Genomic DNA, 21,130 nt, shown 5'->3' with positions numbered 1-21,130 from the left:
TTCTTATTATATTTATGGAAGAATAAAAGTTTATCCAAATTTGGTATATTTAAATCTTTATCAAAGTTATTTATCACGAAATGAGATGTTTCTTTATAAATTAAAGAATACATCGAACCACGTTGTTAAATAGCTTGACTTTCAAAAAAATTATTATCACATTAGTCTTATAAAAGGAGTTCTCACTTCAATTGTTTTTAAAGGAATCATGCCATTTTGAAAAGATAAGAATAAACATTTATGTTGGACCAACTATTAGTTACCATTAGCATATTATCATGTTCACATTAAATAATATTTAAATTTACATCAATGAATTCGTTAATATAAATGGCTTGACACGAAAACCTTGTCAACGGACCAAATTCATATATGTATAAGCACACGTGTTTATAACTAAACTATAATATATAAAATGCAAATCTTATTTCACAGACTGATTATAACTAAACTATAATATATAAAATGCAAATCTTACTAAACTATAATATATAAAATGCAAATCTTATTTTACAAACCGATTATAACTAAACTATAATATATAAAATGCAAATCTTATTTTTAAAACTGCTACGAGAATGTTGAGGTAACAAAATTCCATTGACTAATTATTTCCAACAATTATTCCTTTTGTCAAAAGATTAAAGCTGTTTCTTAATGCAGAGTTGGGACAAACTTCATATTATTGTAGTAAACCAGTGCTAAACTACCATAGTCAAAAGGTATAAGCTTGAACATAGCCTTGGCAAAAATATCAACTTTGTGTTGGAACCGAAATTGCGAAATTGGGTGTTGATGTTATGTATATGGAGATGTTCAAGGGAAACAAACTATAGAAATGCTTCACGACTTTTTGTGGGCAGCTCTAGATCAGGTTCAGACTCACTCAAAGGTAAGAAGTACTGATCCACCATGTCTTGAGACACCTTTTCTAAGGTAGGAGGATCCCACTGCATAGGAATTTCAAATGCAGATTTATACCATAAACAGGAAAATTAAACCATTTACATCATTTTCTGGTTAATCACATGAATTTCATATCAGAAAAGAAAATTTGTAATATGACAGTCATTGTAAACAGATGGCATATTGTCAATCTGGAAAAACTATAATTTCAATAAGAAGTAAAACATCATTCGGATACAAGAAAGTGTTGTCTCAAGTTGGCTCCTCAATGTAAGAAAATAAAATTAAAACATTGAGATGCAATATATCAATCACTTCAGTCCAAAATTGAAAAGTAAGAAAATGATACTTTTGTCTGTCCTAAAATGATTGTAGCCTTTTCAGAAAAACTAGATAAAAATTGATGTTCTGATTTTCAATCAAGTGTAAATTATTTATTCCAAATTTGATTCCAGATAAATTACATCAATGTTTGTATTAAAAGTAATGCACATTTATTGAGAGTAAAGTTTTAATAAGTGATATATTTAATATTATTCTTAATTTGCGTGGAAAAATCTTTGAACTGCAATAAATTAAAAGGGTAAATGATATTAAAGTTCAAAGACTAGAGTGACAGTAAGAAGAAACATGTTTGACATCTCACAGACTTCTTTGAATTTCATTAGTTTTAGGGACTAACATGATAGTGCTTTATGTTTTCAAAGACCAAAATGGTGTTTTATCCTTTCAATAAGATTATACAAACAGTAAGTACCTTTGGTGCAAAGTCCTTGTCCACCACGCGTGCCCTTACTCCCTGAAATGAATTCAAATTAACTCTTGTATTTAAGCAGAATAAGTTTGTTTCTATGTGCAGAGATTAAAAATAGTCATACTTCACAGAAATCTCCAGATATTTGCCCATGTATTGCTTGTAAAGTCATACGGTACTCACGCAGCAAACATTGATCAAGAGTCTGAAATGTACCTTCTCTTATCTGCATCAATTAGGTGTGTTAGAATAATTTATATTATCTTCTAAGCAACTTTGTAAAGGTTGTTCTTCATTGTAACTATATGTCATTTTGAGTCCTAGGGGTGAGCTTCAATTTGTTTCTTTGACTCTCTCTTTGTACTTTTGCTAAGATACACATCTCTCTGCCTCTCTCAGTATGTGTGTATGTGTGTGTGTGAATCTGAAGAGAGATCTAAATGACATCTCTCAAATAGCTTTTCTCATTCTTTCTCAAGTTGGTGCCATAGTGGGTCAATCCTACCTTTTCTTGTATATTCTTTCTCAAGTAGATGATGAAGTACACTATAAATGTGATTTCTTATAAGAGCAAAGAAATTAGGAATTGTTTAGACTTTAGACATGTAAAAGGAACTCACAGATCTCAAGGCAACCTTCAAGCTCAATGGAGAGGCTTCTTTGAGTCTATTTAGGGTAGAAATGCACCAAGCATCTTTTGTTTCACTTGCTGCATTTTCCTAAGAGAAATTTAAGAATAGTGTTAAAAAGAATAGTGTTTTTCACCAAGCATCTTAACGAGGATTGTTTTTCTATAAGAGATAAATTTAGAATAAATTACAATGTAACCATGTAAAGAACAATGGATTTTCATAATAAAGAATAGTATTAAAAAGAAGACTCTGAAATATAAAGAAAGATGTGAATCTCACCATAGCATCAACAATCTCTTCAACTGAGTCATGGCAAAAGCATTTATCTAGAATTTCAATCCTAAGAAAATGAAAAGTATAAATAAGGGTTATAATACATTATAAGACAAAATATGAGAGACAAGGAAAATAAATTGAGCATCCCAAAAACATATTTTCATCAGACTATTCTCTTATCTTCTTGTTGGCCTTCAGCTAATGGATGATTTAACTTTTAGAGGGAATGAAGGGTAATTCCAAGACAGTGTACTTTTCAGTTTCTTTTTTCTTTTTATACAGAAGTCATTGTCATTCTTTCTCTGTTTTTTTAATTATTTCTTCTTTATCCAAAAAAAATTAAACCCTAGGAAGAATGTAAGGTAGGTCAAACCTTTGTAGTACGCTACTGCTGTCTGGATGTACAAGGTCCCCATAATGTTCTAAAGTGCCTTCAATGACAGATGGGTCATCAGTAACTAATTTCCCCAACTGTTCTTCAATTAAAGGAAGCCTCTACAGAATAGGACAAGCCAAGCAAAAAATTTGACTTTTAGAATCTGAAAACTCTTAAAATTAAAGTAAATCAAGCAAGAATTGTTTAGCAGAACCAAACTGCATTTAATGAATAGTGTGTAGCAAGCCCGCAAGTAACCATCTCTACTCCATTGAGCTTTTCCCCTGTCAGAGCCAAGTACTCTCCTGCATAGAATAACAATCTTTCAAACAAAGAGAGCCAAGATAGAGGAAGTTCATCAAACATAATTTCACTTGATGACTAAATCTGAATATTCTGAACCCATGAATTTCCCTCAACCATTTTTGAGGAAAATAGGAGGGTTAGCCTCTTTAACAACCTCATCAATCAATTATTTGCGATGTTTATATACTAGATGTATGAATAAGGCTACAGAAAAACATTGGTGTATAACTTTTGAAATCAATGGGAGTAAAAATAACAATTAGACCTCAGAGAACTAATGTTCATATTACATTTTATGTATAGTTCAAGATTCCATTTCCAATATCAATAAGAAGAAACTACACTTTGAAGGATGAACAAAGTCATTGCATAACTACAAGTTTTGTCATAAAATTCGGGTGTCAAATGACTAATCCAGCATTACATGGGTTGGCTCACTACAGTTTGAACTAAAAGTGAGCCAGCTTGACCCACTACAAGTTAGTGGCTTAGTAAGTTGACTCACATAAGGACGATTTGTTCTTCCAATTTATTTAATATATTTATTAGAGTATAATCAAAGTGGAATGACTCAATTCATTTTTTATAGCAACACAATCAAAAAATTCACCTATTTCACCAAACATTATTATAAGATAGTAGTTGAAAATTAAAGTGTCAACATACCTAACTTAGCAAACAAATAAATTAAACATCCAAAGTGAAAAAATCTCTAATATATACTTCTCAATTCACTATTCTACCAAATTGTAACAAGACTAACTAAACAAATCTTTATGAAAGAGAAGCTTAAATTTGACCAAGAGAACCACATTGTTCCAAAATAATCAAATTTTAATAAACAGGCCTTATCTAATTTTCAGAACTTTCTACTGTCCCTTCCCCAAGTTCATAATGCCTGTGTACGAGTACAACATTATATTACCATCAGAATTATTTACAATTGAAATTATTTAGAATCTCCAATTCCAAGTAGAGGGGTTTTGTTTAACTTAGAGTAGGTGAGGCATGTACGCATGACCATACCTAAATGACCAGGTAAATGTGAAAGGTAAAAAGATGCTGCAGCATCAGGGTGGAATCCAATATGAACTTCAGGAGTAGCAAAAATCTGCAAAACGGGGACAAGTTATAATAAAACTAAGCATATGCATCCAAGGTTTTATATGCACAAATGGGCCAAATGAAGACAAACTTTTAGAAAATTAAAATTATCACATTTGTGATGTATACACCAGGCACAAACTACATAGCAAAAATATCCCATGTCTCCAAATACTCACCTAAACCATTCAATAAGAATATCATTATTTATAGACCCAATACGTATCTAACTGACTAGGACAAGTGACCTAAATTAAAAAACAAAAAGTTCTCAAACTAAAATAGAAAAGGAAATCGCAATTCACAAGTCCTACCATCCAAATAACAAATCCATCAATCGTAAATACAAGAATAATATATATAATTCACACCATCAAAATTGTAAAAAATGAGATCAATGTAGAGATAGATTTCATACAGTTTTGTCTGTTGCAACACGGAATGTCCCAGGGATTGAAACCCCAGCCCCACCACCCATGGTAATGCCATTTAGAAGTGCCACCTGCATGAAGTTCATTATTGCATAACTTCTGTGTATATGGTAACTGAGTAGAAAACATAAAAATTCTTTTTTATCCAGAATACTTGCTGCCATATGATGAAAGGATATGGTTTCTGTAAACTCTATTTTAAAAAATGCACATCTGAGGGAAATGTTGTATTCAATAATTCTGTTGATATATTATAAAATAGAATCGTTGATAATTAATCTTTCATAATAGAATATTAAGCTACATAATAGTAGCGAATATATTAAATAAACATGTAATGTAAGTTAATCACTTGCATCACATCATCTAACCACTTTTGCAGAAAATATGTATAATTACAACATATGATTCATGTAGTTATATGTCACTAAAATAAAATACTAAAATTATTAAGATTCACATAAAAGTTGAAGTATAATCAATGTATCAAGTTGCTAACTTATACTTCTTCCACAACATACCCAAATTTAGTTAGAAGCCAAATTTTGAATAAAATTATGATCATGTAATAACACAATGAGAAACAATAGATGGTCTGATATTCTTGAAATTATAGAAATTTTTCTTCTCACAACTAACTACCATAATACGGCTTCTACTTTATTTTACTATATACATTTGGTGTTATTTTACCATGTAAGCATGTGTTTTTTGACACTGCCTTCCAATTGGGCTGCACAGCATCACTAATTGCAGTTCTATGAATTTTTATAGGTATGGGATATATATTTCATGGACATAAAATCATATTCAACTGTTTAAAAACATCAGTATTTCAATGGTTACAAATCAGCACTTAAACAATAATTGTATCATGAGTATGACTTACTATTCATACAAAACAGCACACTTGAGCAAATTACACATATGTCTAACAAAGACAGCATGAATAACATATCAGCCTCCAAATACTCACATGTGGCTTCAAATATGTACCTATCAGGTACATAAAACTATAGGCTGTTCTGAAAAATTCTTTACACGCTTCCATGTTTCCTGCATAAATTGTAAGAAAAAAAATCTAAATAGCTGCATAAAAAACAAAAGAAAATTAAATAGCTAAAATGCATTAAAAAAACATGTTTAAATACCCAGAACCAATTAATAGCATGGAAACACTGAAACCTAAGTATCGATGTGTAACAATTACAGCTGGGACTAGTATGGTAATGATCATAGCAAAGGGATAGAAGAGTCAATTGCGAATACAGCTCAACAAGGACACATGTGAAAAAACACGAGAATCAAGATATCCAACTCTAGGCTGCAACATTGTGATTGGTCTAGATAGTACATATTCGGTCAGTTTTGGAGAGAGAGGGGAAGATGATTGACTCAGAATACTCTATATGGATTTTCTCTTCTTACCACCGCTTGTTTTACCTTCTCTATAACATTATGCTACACTGTGCATGAATTAGAGTTTCAAAAATACTACTACTGAGAAGTTAATTTATGTTGGGGTTGTTTAATCGTTACACGATGCAACCTACACTTTCTTAAGCAGCCAAAAGATCAAATACCAAAACTCTTTGGAGTAGGATGTTTGTCTGAAAATGTAAAATTAAAAACAATAAACAGATAATTCAAGTCGTATCATCTCCAAGTTAGTATTGAATATTGATACTTCACAAGGCCATTATAATCTGGAAACCCTCAAAATGGTCAGTGTTTTGAAAATTTCTAGTTCTAGGAATTAAGCATGAACTTGAAGAACATAGAGAAAAGGTGAAATCTTATGGAAGAAAAGTCCCGAATAATTGTATTGAGATTTCTAAGGAATTTACAGAAGTCTTTATTACAAGAGATGAATTGAATATGGATCAATTAGTTAACTTGCTACCTATAGCAACTAACTAACCGAAAATAATCTTATTTCATACCAGTCAGCAAATAAACAAACCTTTCAGAACCTCAAGACTAGTACAACTGAATAAGGATCTAAGGAGAAATTTTCTGTCCAGATCTAGATAAAAAGAAATCTTGATATTTACCTTTGTTTATCAAATGGTAAAGCGCAACAATATCTCCACCAGCTGCAAAAGCTCGGCCACTGCCCTTAAGAAAATTGAAAATATTATGTAAGTATAACATCATTAGACATGCATGAGGGTAAGATCATTGCTAGAATTGAAAGTGCAATGTGGATAAAAGGGAAAAATATAATAGAAAAAGAATTTAGTTGGAATACACTAAGGTCTTTTACACTGTTCTCCAATCAAAGGCTGACATATAATTGATTAATAATTTTGGTAATAATAAACTTAAAATTTATATCTAAGGTAATTAGCATTTTCTTTTTATTTCTCATATGCATCCCCATACAGATACCATCCTCTTCAAGACATTGATAAGATTTATTACAGAATGTGGACACCTCTTCTAAGAAGAGGATTTAAATCTAACTCAAACTTACAAAATCAACTTCTAAGGTGAGATTTGCACTTATTTATAAACTAGAATTTAGTCATATCTTTATTGATGAGATCCCCAATACACTCCCTCAATCATCTCAAACATGAAAGTAAATAATTATTGATGGTCCAACCTTATAAGGATAGGCTTTGATACCACCTTAAAAAGCATATTTAAACCTAATTTAATCTTATAAAATTGACTTGTAAGTAAGATTTCCGTCTAGTTATATATTACAATTTGACCACGTTTTTAGTGGATACGAGACCTCTACCAACCTCTTTCAAACTGGGATTGAATTTGCCACCTTTTAGCTGGTTAACCATGTAAAAAACACTAGACAGATAGTACATCAAAATTAAAATTAAATTCGTAGAAAAAATAGAGATCACCTTCATCATCACAAATCCAATATCAGGGTTATCTTCCCAGCTCCTATAAAATTTATGCAGCGTGGCCAGCTGAGAAAACCACAATCATAATAATCCAAAAGCATGTTACCACTTAGGAAGTGTGCAATCACAACAAAATCATAAATAATAATTCTTGGAAGTTTAAAAGCAAAAGGGTCACAAGCAAACGTCGGAATCATCAGATTGGGAGCCAAATTTATGGGCTTTTAGTGACCCTGTTTTGTTCTTCACAAAAAGGAAAATGAAACTAACAATTAACCTGAAGCAAGGAGAAGAAAAGGAAAGATACCATGTTGGTGTTGAGAGCATTGAGAGCAGAGGGTCTATTGAGAATGGCCATTCTGGAGCATCCATTTCCTTCGACCAAAACCTGCGACATTGTGATTTGTGAAAAACAAAGATTCAATAACATAGTACAGTAAAACGAGGAGAAGAAGAGAAGGAAATAACATGACCTGACTGTGGTTGGGGTTGTCGAGAATGACGTGTTGAGAAGAAGAGAAGTTTCGGTATGTATTAAGGCTAAGCTTTGCCTTTGTGAAGAACCACCACCCTACCCTTTTCCTCTGCATCATCTTCTTCCTCTTCTTCTTTTCTGCACTTCACTCTAATAAGCTCAATTCATAATAACAATGTTTTTGTGGAATGTATTTGCTATGTTTAAAAAATATATTCATTTTTTTTTCATAAGAATATACATTTAAAATATTTTTTAAATATAATACAAATTTAGAAAAATTCTACTTACCTTGTCTGAGAACTTTTTAAACAATATTTATGCCCCTTAATTTTAAATATATGCTCATCTAAAATAAAACTTACACCTTTATTTTATTTATATTTACACCTATTTAAAGTTATATGAAAATATAATAAGTTAATAAGTTCATTCATATATTTTATACTTATTTAAATCATATCAAATACTAGAGTCATGATACAGTTATTTATTTAATTTACATGGTTCTTATTTGTCCCATTATTTTAATGATATTCTTTTAATTTTGTTACAGTGTAAACATGTTAAAGACTAATACTTTAATAACTTTTTATTTATATTTTCAATTCTATATCATTCGGGATTTTGTTATAAGACTCATACATTAAAGGTTAATATGACCATGTTATTATTTAATTTTTATATCAAACAATATTTCTCAAAAACATATAAAATTTTTATAAGAGAATCGTTAATTATGTAACAATATATTTCTTGAATACGGTTAATGTATAATAGTTAAATCAATTGATTTTTATAGAAATGTTTGAATTTTATGCTTTAAAATTTTAATTTTTGTAATTTTACCTTGTGTAAATTGTAGTAATGTGTCATTTTAATATTAAACAATGAACATATTTATTATTAATATTAAAAAAAATGAGTATTTATTCTAAAATTAAAATTATATACTTGTCCTTTATCATGTAATTACAATTTTGTCTTCTATTTGTAGTTTTGTGATTAATAGAAAGGATAAGCAAATGTTTCTTTTCATCTGTATTTTCTTGATATTTTTAGAGTTCAATGCAAATCATTAATGAGGTCATTAATTAAGATTAGAGAGGCATTAATTTGATTCAGCCTACACATTATTACAATATATTGTTTCAAGATTATTTGTTGTATTGGTTGACTGGTTAGTCATATTTAATAATATTTATATTAGCATCTAAACAAATTATTACATCTAATGATACTTGAATTAAATTGAAGTCAAAATACTTTAGTTTAAAATATTAAAGATTAATAATAGGAACGTACAAATGCAAAGAAGGTTTGTGTGACAAAAAGAGAACGTACGAAGTGAATTTTAAACACTGAAAAATGACAGAATGAAGAGAGAGAAAAAGTGAGAGGTAAGATTTTTTGGATTAAAAAAAGATGATGAAAAATATAGAGAAATGAAGAAAATATTTATAAGAATTTTTGAAGGAATTGATTGATATATTTATAAAATATATTTTTTTTAAATAACTTAATTTAAAAGAAATTTTTAAAAATGTGAGTTGAAATTAAAATATATTAAAATAAACTATCAAAAATGTAAAAAAAAACTACTTTACTTTATTTATTGTTTTAATATTTTAATACTAATCATTTTAATTGTGTGAAAAAAAGAGAGAAGAGTAAATTTAGTAAATACAATCTACACGCATTACTTAGATTAAAAGTTATATAATAACAATACCAATAATAAAGAAAATGACTATTTAAAGAAATTACATAACTTTAAAAAAAAATTGCATTTTAAAGAATGAAACTGGATTCAACACTTCAGTAGATGTGATGAACTTCACCAAATAAAAAGTATACGAGAAAATGGGTGTTTTTCTTTGTATTTTTAAATAATTAGAAATGAAAAAAGGATAAACTAACACAATGTAATTGTTTGAAGGACTAAATTTCCTAAACAACCATGCAATAAAATTTTAAAAAATAAACTAATCTCAACCCAATTTTTGGTCTATCAGTTGTTCTTCTGGGTTCAGGAAACAGCTCAATTATTGATTAGCAATTTCTAGAAAAGACTTGTAATCAATTAAGGCATGATTTGGCCAATTCCTTCTCCTCAACCAGCTCTTGTGCCGTTTTGTCCATCTTATCCCTTGAGAACTCATCAATCTTCAGACCTGCCAAAAACATCATTGACATATCAAATAAACCATGAAATAATCACTAACATTCTAATTTTTCACAAATTTTAATCCTTTGGCAAAAGGGTGTTCAAAATAGTGTGTTATTGACCATTTTTTGCAGAAACAGTTTACCATAACATAAGTTTGTTGTGGTTAGGTTGATACAGTGAGAAGTTCTCTGATAGGCTTGAAAGAACACAGAGAAGAAGAAAATGTACCTTGAACAATGGTCCAATCTCCTTTCTCACAAGTAACAGGGAAAGAGTATATGAGACCAGGTTGAACACCATAAGATCCATCAGAATACACTCCCATTGATACCCATGATTCCTGAAATCAATACAAATGCAACAAAAGTGATGAGAGAGATCATTCTGATATTCAGTTTGGAAGAAGATATCAGCATCACACTCAAGAAAAATAAGAAAATGAGTGATAAATTATGGGATTGATAGTCACACAAGATCAAAATTAAGGTTTTATAATGCATAAGTTCATATAATTCTCACAAATTTTCTATCAAAATTCATATATATCATTATATTAAAAAGTACATCAGACAAAACCATCTGAATATTACATTAATTCTCAATAAATACCCTTTAATACTTACTGATATTACATTTAATTCCTTTCAAGATCATATAAAAAGGTAAACACACATGCATCTAAAGATGTTGTAACAGTTGCATAGGGTGAAATTCTGCTAATGATACAAAAGAACCAACCTTTGGAGTTCCTAGAACCCAGTCACGAATGTGATCACAGGCAGCACTTGCTGCAGATAATGCACTAGACAGCTTTCTGGCTTTAATAATGGCAGCCCCACGTTGCTGAACAGTGGTGATGAACTCACTGTTTAGCCTACACAAATCATAAACAAAATCACTTTCTTAATGAAAGGAAAGGACATGTCTATGGAATGATAGATACTGAGATCACTCAACACAGTTGCAGAACCTTTGATGTATGTGTTTCTTTTCTTATCCAAATTGAAGTTTCATTTCAATAACATATCTGATATCCTACGGCCATTAGAGATATGATCAATTCAATTTATAAGTGAGTTTTGTAGAATTGAATTAGATTTAAAGTTTATTTTTTAATATGATATTATATTCTACCTTAACAAGATTTGTTAGAATTCTATGTTTGTCATATGTATTAAGTGTGTTGACTTATAACTCTAACATGATGCTAATGACATAATGTAGCATCTATGTATATCAAACTCAAATTGACACAAGTAAATCAAAAGCAAAGGGAGTTAGACTGAGAGGGTTTGAAAGTGAGGTACCAGTTATCATCAGCAACTAATTCTCTGACTGGCTTCTGTGCTCCATTGGCAGTGACTGTAGCATGGTTGACATCTGGATATTGGGTTGAGGAGTGATTGCCCCAAATGATGACATTTTTTACATCACTGACATGAACATTGAGTCTCTCAGAGATTTGGCCTAAGGCTCTGTTGTGATCAAGCCTTGTAAGACAGGTGATGTTTTTCTCAGGGATTGAAGGAGCAAACTCTTTCAAAATGAGAGCATTGGTGTTTGCTGGATTGGCAACCACCAGCACCTGCATCAACAACAGTGATTACCAATTTTGAGTAGCTTTTTGGATTAGATAAAACATTCTCTACTAAATTCTACCACTAACTTGTTTTACAGTAAAAACATCCGAAAATAGTTCATCTGAACACACTACTGTTGATTGATATTCAGGAAGCTGGCTCATTCATTCAAGAAACTAGAAGTGTCAGATTAACATTGTTATAACAGAAAGTTGTACAAGAACCAATATTGTTATAATAGATGAAGACCAAGTAGAAAATGGGGATGATGTGATTGCTATGTTTTGAATGTCACACATTGATACAAGTATGAAACAACGCCATGATGCCAAAATTTTCAAAATTAAACTCCAAAGAAGGTGAGAAAGTGGTTTCTTTTTTTATCTAACCTTACAATCTGCTGCAGCATTTTGCTCCAGTGCTGAAGCTTGAGCCTTGTAAATTGACACATTTTTAGACATCACATCTTTTCTTTCCATTCCTTCCTTCCGGGGGAATCCACCCACCATCACAGCAATGTTCACATTCTTGCAAGCTTCAACAACATCAGTAGTAGCAACAACACCTATTGCATTTATAAGCAAAACCAATACTATGAGATGTCACAGAAGAAAACTCATCATGTTAAAAGGGCCAACTATATTTGTGGTGATTAAAAAGGTACTGGTACTAATGATACAGAATTATTCTATCATCTGCTATAGAACTATAGTTTCATACACTTTTTAAAGTGATATATAAATGTTTGCTTCTAATTCCTGTCAAATGTTTTAAAACAGACTATAATGTAAGAATTGTACTTAGGTTAGCATTAACTTTGAAAACATGCCTTTAAGAAGTGGAAAAGCTGCATCAACCAGCTCCATCTTCACCCCTTTCAAGGCCTCTGCTGCTGGTTCAATATCAAGCATGTGCAGAATCACAGGCTGATCTGGGCCCAGCATTGCCCCTCTTGCAATCATTGGAACAAGTGCATATCCAATTTGCCCTGTTATTCAAATGACAATGCTAAAATAAGTGTTTTAAAAAGGGTTGTCTAAAACTCTGTCAAAGCTATGCTGATAGAAAACACATCACAGAAAAATTTGAGAAATGAAAAGACTAAATCAATCATGCCTGCAGCACCAGTGACCAATACTGTGATTGGTTCCTTCTCTTCCTTGAGAAGACCAAACATGTATCTGACAATCTTCAAAAACAAAATAACACAAAGCAAAACAAGAAGAATTTTCTTAAGAAATGTATAATCCTGAGTGTCCCATGCTAAAATTTCCAATGCCATGATCGGTTTGTGTTTGTGTTAATGTCCAATCCAAGGGGCACAAAGACAATCTCCTTCATTACCCTTTTATACAATGTAACATAAATTTAAAAGTGAAGAATCCATGCACATGTGACATTCCTATGTAGCAAGACAATCATATACCATAACTGAGTCCACAAGAAATGAAAGTGCAACAGAATCAATCGTCATCACCTTAGCAGCAAAGAAAAGAACATTTTTCAAAGTTTGATCCATAAGATAAACATTATAATATTTTCACATGTCACATTTTTCTTAGATGGCAAACCAGCAAATAATAGATTCTATTCAAGTAAGAAAATTGGTTTTGAAATTACCAGCAGCTCCAGTGACAAGAACTCTAACTGGATCAGTGGCCACCATTATGATTTGGAGTTAGATTTTGGAGTTAGATTCTAGAAAGAAAGAAATGGAGACTTCACAGTGGCAGAATAGAAAATTGATTGAGTATATATAAGTGAAAAAAAAGGTCACAAAAAATGAAAGAAAAATAGATAAATAAAAGTTAGTCAGTAGATTAATACTGAAACAGTTAGAGGAATTAGCAATTTTGTAAGGAAAGAAAAGAAAAAGTCTTTATTTTTTTTTTATACATGTGATATTGATGATCTAAAGAAAAAGTACATGGATAAATGACTAACTTTCCCACCAAAAGGTCAAGCTCTTTAATGACTATAGAGATAATAAATAAATGTATAAAGTATATATATGTGTGTTTTTTAAGATATTTAATTTTTTAATTTTTTTTTATCTTTTAATTTTATAGGCATAGCTATTGATTTTTAGGCTATCTAGATAACTTTTTTCTTTTGTAAAACAATGTCTTCATTATTTGAAGTATATAAATCAAGAAGGATACAAACATTTGTATTCATAATTATTTAAGGATTAAAATAATCTTTTGGTATCTATAAAAAGAATACCATACTGAAACTGTTTCCCCCCCTAAATTTCAGTGTTCTATTCTCAACATTATTGAATAAACAAATTTAGTCATGGTATTAACTTTTTGCTTTTTGAATAAACTGTATATTTTTAAAAAAATATTTTAGTAATATTTTTTAATATAGTAATATTTATATTTTTAGGTTATGTTTATTTATTTATATATTCATATTTTACTTTCAGTAATTGCGACATATACCATGTATATAATGTGAGCATGTTATTTTAAGTTTAATTTTAATTTTTAATTAATTCTGTTTCTATTAGATTAGATAAAAAAATACGGATTTTTTTTTAAATAATACGGGCGTTAAGTATTTTAATGCAAATCCGATGTTCTGGTTTGACAAAGATTATTGACTTCTTTTCCACTGTGTATTAAAATACGATACATATTTTGTAGTGTGATATAAAGTTATTTTTAGTTGTTGATATTTAAAAAACGAATCCACGTAAAAATAAAGAACAAAACTATACTCCGAAAGGTATAAAATATATATATAAAAAAAATCCGAATACACATGGTTGATGTTTTCATCTTTTATGTTGTATATACATCATAGATTCTTCTTCAATAATAATAAAAATTGAAAACTATTCCACTAAGAAAAGAAATTTTAAAATTTAATGAAATTGAGAAACCGAAATTAATAAAATATATATGTAGTAATATATATATATATATATATATATCTTGTAACATGTTACTACCAAGTGTGTTAAATTAATCTTTTTATAATAAACCAGTTTTATTTGGATTAAATTCTCATATTATAAAAAAACTCAATAATTAGATAGGTTAGTTATTATTTATAATTTTATTTATATTATATTGTTATTGTTCTTCCTGATAAATAGTATTCTAATAATAAAATTTATATCTATTCTATGTCATTCTTATAAATACAATTAGTATCTTTTAAGGATATTCATTTCATAATCACTCTCACATAAAACATTCTAACTTTTTTATTGACTTGTATTAAAAAGTTTTTATTGGGGATCATTTTTTTTCATCAACAAGGAATCTTTAGTCATATAAAAGAAGCAATCAAAACACCGTTAGGATTTTGCCACTCATTCCAGAGTCCACGTGCAAGATCCGGATAAGATCATTGTTGTCCGAGGACTTTTCCATCTCCACGACAACTACCAACATTGCCATTTCAACCCAACATATGCGCGACGCCCTCAGGCAAGCAAGAAAACCTTATTCAAAGTGACGCCCAACATGAGACCCATCCCACAACATGATCAACTTGGCCAGTGTTGCCAGATCACCAAAGTTGTTCACGACCATGACACCTTAGACTTGGACCCCAGGTTTGGGTTCCCCAAATGATGCCCGACCTTATGAGCCCATGTAGCCTTGCTCCTTGGGAACCTCTCCCTCTCAAGTCACCAAGGTTGGCTAAAACATGATCCAACAAGTCAACAAGCAAATTATAGAAGTCCTCCAACAAAACAAAGACTTATTCGCCTAGCACCCGGGCGACATGTCAAGCATTGATCTAGCCTTTCTAAGCCATCACTTCTCCATACTCCCCCAAGCAAATCCTATGTCCCAAAGAAAGCGAAAGCTCGAAGAAGAGCGCTGAGTTGTCGTCCATAAGAAAGTAATAGCACTTTGTGAAGTCGAATTCATTAGGGAGGTAACCTACACGATGCGGTTTGCCAATGTTGTCTTGATGAAAAAGGCCAATGACAAATGGCGTATGTGTGTCGATTACATAGGCCTCAACAAGGCATGTCCAAAGGACACATATCCCCTTCCTAATATTGACAGGTTTGTGGACAACACAACAGGGTACAAATACTAAGCTTCTTAAATGCTTATTCGGGCTATAATCATATTCGAATGTACTCGGTAAAAGCAACCTTCATGACTAAGGGGCCAACTTTTGCTACAAGGTTATATGCACTTCGAATTGAGAAATTGAGGGACAACCTATCAACGACTAACGAATAAGGTGTTATATAAGCTCATAAGAAATATAATGGAAGTTTACGTAGATGACATGCTCATCAAATCTGCCACTACAGCTGACCACCCCACACACTTACAAATAGTTTCTGACAAAATGTGACGCCACAACACAAGGTTGAACCCAAAAAAAATTTTCTCTGGTGTCAACGACATAAAGTTCCCAGACTTCATGATATCCCCACAAGGGATAAAAGTCAACCAAGACAAGTGCGAAGCCATACTCGACATTAGAAGTCCGACCAACTTGAAAGAAGTCCAAAGCTTGAACGGTAAGCTAGTTGCCCTGACTCGTTTCTTGCCATGTCAGACACAAAAGACTAAGCCCAAGCACAAAATCCTAAAAGGAGCTCAAACTTACTGCTAGAACGAAGAGTATGAGACCACATTCCAACAATTAAAGAGAGAGATCTCAATACTTCCTTTCCTTAACAGTCCTCGGCATGTCAACCCTTGGTCCTATATTTAGTCGTATCCTTCTCAATAGTGAGCTCGGTTTTAGTGATGGAAGAAAGTCAAAAGTAATACCCAGTATATTTTACTATTGTACTCTTCAACCTGCCAAAGAACGCTACTAAACAATAGAGAAGTTTCTCCTAGCTTTAGTATTTTCCATGCGACGACTGCGCTATTACTTTTGTAGTTTCAATATATGCATATGCAGTGACTACCCTTTTAAGAAAATTCTGCAGAGGCCCGAGTTGGCCGGACGCATGATGATGGAGCTTCCGAATTCGAACTGACCTATCAGACCAAACGACCAATGAAATCACAATTCTTGATGGACTTCCTCATCAAACTCCTAACTAAAGAAGAAGAGCTCGCTCAATGGCTTCTTAGTGTTGACTACTCTTCTAACAAAAGGACAATGAAATAGGAATCATTCCAGAAAGACATAAGACATCGCCCTAAAATAAGCCATTACATTAAATTTCAACGCTCGAGTACGAACCTTAATTATCTATTAGACCAAGTAAAAATAATTTACAAAATAAATAAAAACTATCTATAAAAGTCATCTACTAAGTAAAGAAAAATCATTTATAAAATAAATAAAAACTATATATAATTAAATCGTAAAATTTATTGATATTTATTTTTACAATTTTATAAAAAAAATAATACGCGCTTTTTCTAGTATAAATAAAACGATTCATAACTTTCTTTTAGATCATATTACATTAAAAAATAAATAATTTTATCATTTAATAATTTTGGTGAAGGAAAAATAACTTTCAATTTACAAATTCTAACATTGAAATACTTGCTTAAAGGATTTGAACCTTCTATTCGCACCAACCTTCGTTTCACAGTGACTTGGGAAAGAGAATAATACGATTGGTAATTTTATTTATAAACTCAAGCAAGGAATCTAGGGTTTCTCGTAAGAGGCACCGAAGAACATCAACACAGAAGGAACCTAAAGAGATTCTGATTCAGCGGCTGAGAGAAAGAAACAAGCGCAAGAAGAGAAAGCAAGGAAGAGTAACGTATGTATTTCATATATTAATTGTTTTGTTCAATGTTTTTTTTTGTATTAATTCCGGTATTTGATTTTCTAACTTCTTTCCTTCTGTGTTTTCTTAGGGTTTCTTTTAGGCTCTGCAAATTTCAATGGCGGATTTGGAGGGCGCAGAAGGTTACATGCCATCTGCAGAATACGTGGAAGACAGCAATGAAGCTCTCATTGACTTGACTGACTCAACAGAACTTTTGTTTCTTAAGTTGCCTTCTTCCAATGTGAGTTTTCCCTTTATGCCTTTGGTTTGTTTATTTGTTTTGAACTGAATCTGAACTACTTATGCCAACTAAGCGAAAAAGAAAAAGCACCAAGGATTGATATTGTTGTCATCACAATCATCACAAAAGTGAAAAATCAAGTGTAGTATCAAACAAATTTAAAAATAAAAACGGGTACATTGACTTCAGTTTTCAAACAACTAGGTTTCATTTTTTTATCAAGTCTCTCTACTAAGTGTAGTTTTTAATTGTGTTAGATTCTGCTTGGTGATTAAAAATTCCTTTCATGTTAATTTTTGTTGTGCTAGATCTCATTAAGGAGTGTCGAAAAATACATTTTTGTGTATTACTTCTATTCATTTGCTTATATTTTTGTCCTTATTTTATTATAGGAGACTCCTCAATTTTTGTATAGCTTTTTAAGGTTGCTTTCTATTCAAATGAGCTGGTATCTGTATTGGCGGGTGTTTCCTTCCATCTAGGAGTTAGATGGTGGAAGAGACCTGTTTGGTGTTGTCTTAGTTATTACCATTATTGTCTGCTTGATGTGTTTTTGATGTTGTCCAGGATTTTTTATCTGACATACATGGAAAGAAATTGTCTCTCACACTTCATAATGATGGTAAACTAGCCCACTTTGAGGGTTCATCAGGTAAACAAAATTAATCATCTGTGTCACCATCGACGTATGTTTTCAACTTCAATTTCTGCATAATTGATCTCTAACTTGGTGCTTTTCTTCTTTGTGTGTGTGTGTGTGTGTGTTGTAAATGAATGTGATTGCTTTCTGCAAGCGCCTTAATTTTCATTTTTTGTTGGCAGGTAAGGTATATGATTTTGTAAGCTTTTTTGCTCAGGAGCCAGACGAAACAGTTTTTGTTTCCTCTACAGAACCAAAAATTGGTAAGTATCCATAGATTTTGTTTTTTGTTTTTTGTTTAATGTCTTCTGTTACTGTTATATGAAGGATATCAACAAGAATTCTGAGAATTATTCTGGCTCACAAAAAGCAAGAGCTTTGTTGTTACTTTTATTTGATGTAGAATCTCAAGTTACAAGAACATGTAAGATGGGACCATGACTAATCTTTGTTCTTTGGTTATTTCAATGTAAGAATTATTTGAGAACTATCACAGCTCTCCAAGAGAGCTTTATTGTTAGTTACTATAACTTGAGGTAAAATCTCAAGTCATAAGAACATGTAAGATGGGGTAGTGCTTGGTTCTACGTCAAAAGTTGTCTGAGTAAATAGCCTTTACAATGGTGTTGGGTTGGATATACTTGCTGCAACATCCCTGAGTTAGTACCTCAAGTATATTTTTTTTCCCCTAATATAGTCATAGTTAATGAGTTGTGATAGTAAGAGTTCCGGTGTGTTTGTTTAACCTTCTAAAATAATAAAACTCTATGAAAATTCTCATTTTTTTTACAAGCAACTTTGAGTATCTTTTGAAAAACTTCTAGATTGGACCTTTATCTCTTCTATCAAATTGGCCAACCAGCCCATTCTCCAGCTCAACATACTCTAGTAATTTTCACGAATTTCAAGTCTGGTTTCTATCCTTGTGTGAACCATGAAACCTCAATTCATGTAACAGGAAGTTATATAGTAAGTACAGTACTAAATGATTTACATTGGACTTTGAACTATCAGTTTTCTCATTAGCTATGTTTCTTAGAAACTGTGAAATCAGGTGGATCTCACTCCCGTTTTTGTTCCCATCCCGCCTTCCCCCACCCTTTTTATATTGGATTGGATTTTTCCTTGCTGTATATGACTACTTTTCTTTGTCACTTTGTCTTACTAGACTCTGGTTCTTGTGAGTGTTTAATACCACTTTTTATTCTTATATATTTTTAATTTTGTAGCCTTTGAATTCAAGCATTGAGAGAAGTTATTTATTTTGCTTTACTGCAGCAAAGATTTCAATGCGGGTTTCAACCGTCCATTACCCTGATCCTAAAGAACTTGAGAACCTCGATTCAACCAAAGTAAGACATGCACATCGACATTCTTCTCGAATCACAGGGACAACTTCATCTCGATACTTTCCTATGCAAAGTGGTGGACGTGCAGCTTCATCAAAAGGTAGCAGACAGAAAAGCTCTTTGTCTGAATTTACTGAGCCATCAAGTATTTCAAAAAAAAGACACGAATCTAATTCTAAATCTAAATCTAAATACAACTTGTCTGAGGTCTCGCATGGTCACAGCAGTGGCATTTCCTCTATGTCCCCAGAAAATTCTCATGAAGGAAAACCAAAGAGAAGAAAACATACGGAATAATGTTTCCTATACTCGCCATTGGCCTTTTATAGTGTAATTTTTAAAATTAACATTCTTCCAGGCCAAACTATATAGGAAAGAATAGGGCAAGACTTTTATGTTGTAAAAGGACGATAAATTTACATTGTTTGTGTTTTCTGTGTTACCATTTTTCTCTATTTTTCAAGTTGTCATTGGCTTCAGTTGCACAATGTTCACTAATTGAAGGACCTTTCTTTTCTCATTTTTTTGTCCTATTTTTGTGTACTTGTTCAGTTGTGTTCTTCCTATGGTTGGATTGTTCTAGTCCTATTAATGTTTTGAAACCCTGCTGGCATCACATCGTTAGGGCCTTTGTTGTCAAAACTGGACTGAGAATGAAAGTTTGAAAAAAATTCTATTGTTTTTTACAAAGGAAGAAACAGGAGAGAAAATACATGGGAAGGGGTTAAAGAATAATGAAGGTAATATTGTAAAATAGAATTCAAGAATAACTAAGATAGAGTATATAAAATTGGTTTCAGGCACAATGAAGGTTGACATAGAATGTATTTTAGAAATTACGTTTCTGGAACTAATTTCCGAAATATAAAATAAAACAAAAAAGAGAAAGAATGTCAACAGGGAAAAAGACGAGGTAAGAACTGGGGTAGCCGAATTGATTGAATTCATGAACCTGAAATTTAACTTAGGCATGGTAGAATTCTGCGTGGCTTTCTTTCAGACGTGGTAAGTGCATATTAGACTTGTAAAAATGGATGATTATTTCAGCTTTTAATAAAATTTAATTAATTATTTTTAAATAAAGCGTACCAATATTTGTATTTATTGAAAATGTAACATCATTTGAATAAGTAATATATTCATTATTTGCAATATAAACAACACATGTTAAAATAATTTATTAAAAAATGAAGGAAAAAGAAAAACAGACAGTGGAACAGAGTTGAGCAAAATAAAATGCATTGTCGTGAAGAACCACATAAGTGCCGTCGATGTTGCCAGCTTGAATG

The 21,130-nt window shown here is 31.5% G+C and overlaps 3 protein-coding genes across 4 annotated transcripts; 1 reads left to right on the top strand and 2 right to left on the bottom strand.

Moving 5' to 3' along the window:
• Positions 1-542: 542 nt before the first annotated feature.
• On the bottom strand, positions 543-8,293 carry LOC124842793 (3-hydroxyisobutyryl-CoA hydrolase-like protein 1, mitochondrial). Its single transcript, XM_047319361.2, has 14 exons — positions 8,129-8,293; positions 7,963-8,043; positions 7,653-7,721; positions 6,840-6,903; positions 5,762-5,841; positions 4,773-4,856; positions 4,277-4,361; positions 3,164-3,249; positions 2,942-3,063; positions 2,572-2,632; positions 2,281-2,379; positions 1,785-1,886; positions 1,664-1,705; positions 543-950 (listed from the first exon to the last, which is right to left on the bottom strand). Exons 1-14 carry the CDS (start codon positions 8,246-8,248, stop codon positions 831-833), a joined length of 1,215 nt encoding a protein of 404 aa, XP_047175317.1. The 5' UTR covers positions 8,249-8,293; the 3' UTR covers positions 543-830.
• A 1,654-nt stretch (positions 8,294-9,947) lies between these two features.
• LOC124842792 (malate dehydrogenase, cytoplasmic-like) lies at positions 9,948-13,638 on the bottom strand. 2 transcript variants are annotated; one of them, XM_047319360.2, is made up of 7 exons: positions 13,501-13,638; positions 12,710-12,868; positions 12,270-12,445; positions 11,608-11,885; positions 11,039-11,174; positions 10,529-10,640; positions 9,948-10,304 (listed from the first exon to the last, which is right to left on the bottom strand). In XM_047319360.2, exons 1-7 carry the CDS (start codon positions 13,544-13,546, stop codon positions 10,210-10,212), a joined length of 1,002 nt encoding a protein of 333 aa, XP_047175316.1. In that variant the 5' UTR covers positions 13,547-13,638; the 3' UTR covers positions 9,948-10,209. The 2 variants fall into 2 exon arrangements, with proteins under 2 accessions (XP_047175316.1, XP_047175315.1); XM_047319359.2 differs by lacking the exon at positions 13,501-13,638 and adding an exon at positions 12,997-13,201.
• Positions 13,639-17,396: 3,758 nt separating this feature from the next.
• LOC124842801 (mediator-associated protein 2-like) lies at positions 17,397-20,361 on the top strand. The gene is made up of 5 exons (XM_047319368.2): positions 17,397-17,602; positions 17,700-17,852; positions 18,420-18,504; positions 18,675-18,755; positions 19,771-20,361. Exons 2-5 carry the CDS (start codon positions 17,727-17,729, stop codon positions 20,136-20,138), a joined length of 660 nt encoding a protein of 219 aa, XP_047175324.1. The 5' UTR covers positions 17,397-17,602; positions 17,700-17,726; the 3' UTR covers positions 20,139-20,361.
• Positions 20,362-21,130: the final 769 nt, after the last annotated feature.

Source organism: Vigna umbellata, chromosome 7 (assembly GCF_029865625.1).
Source record: "Vigna umbellata cultivar VRB3 chromosome 7, Vumbellata_1.0, whole genome shotgun sequence".
Taxonomy (NCBI): Eukaryota; Viridiplantae; Streptophyta; class Magnoliopsida; order Fabales; family Fabaceae; genus Vigna; species Vigna umbellata.
This window is presented reverse-complemented; position numbering and strand designations above follow the sequence as displayed.

Excerpts from the sequence above, each read along its gene's own strand:
- LOC124842793 (XM_047319361.2), bottom strand. The coding sequence starts at position 8,248 with ATGATGCAGAGGAAAAGGGTAGGGTGGTGGTTCTTCACAAAGGCAAAG. Across the intron at positions 5,842-6,839 it reads TTACCATTTGATAAACAAAG|GAAACATGGAAGCGTGTAAA; the intron begins GTAAATATCAAG and ends CAATTTATGCAG. Across the intron at positions 4,857-5,761 it reads GTACATATTTGAAGCCACAT|GTGGCACTTCTAAATGGCAT; the intron begins GTGAGTATTTGG and ends AACTTCATGCAG.
- LOC124842792 (XM_047319359.2), bottom strand. The coding sequence starts at position 13,162 with ATGGCATTGGAAATTTTAGCATGGGACACTCAGGATTATACATTTCTT. Across the intron at positions 11,886-12,269 it reads ATGCTGCAGCAGATTGTAAG|GTGCTGGTGGTTGCCAATCC; the intron begins GTTAGATAAAAA and ends TTGTTGATGCAG. Across the intron at positions 10,641-11,038 it reads GGGTTCTAGGAACTCCAAAG|GAATCATGGGTATCAATGGG; the intron begins GTTGGTTCTTTT and ends TATTGATTTCAG.
- LOC124842801 (XM_047319368.2), top strand. The coding sequence starts at position 17,727 with ATGGCGGATTTGGAGGGCGCAGAAGGTTACATGCCATCTGCAGAATAC. Across the intron at positions 17,853-18,419 it reads TTAAGTTGCCTTCTTCCAAT|GATTTTTTATCTGACATACA; the intron begins GTGAGTTTTCCC and ends GATGTTGTCCAG. Across the intron at positions 18,756-19,770 it reads CTCTACAGAACCAAAAATTG|CAAAGATTTCAATGCGGGTT; the intron begins GTAAGTATCCAT and ends GCTTTACTGCAG.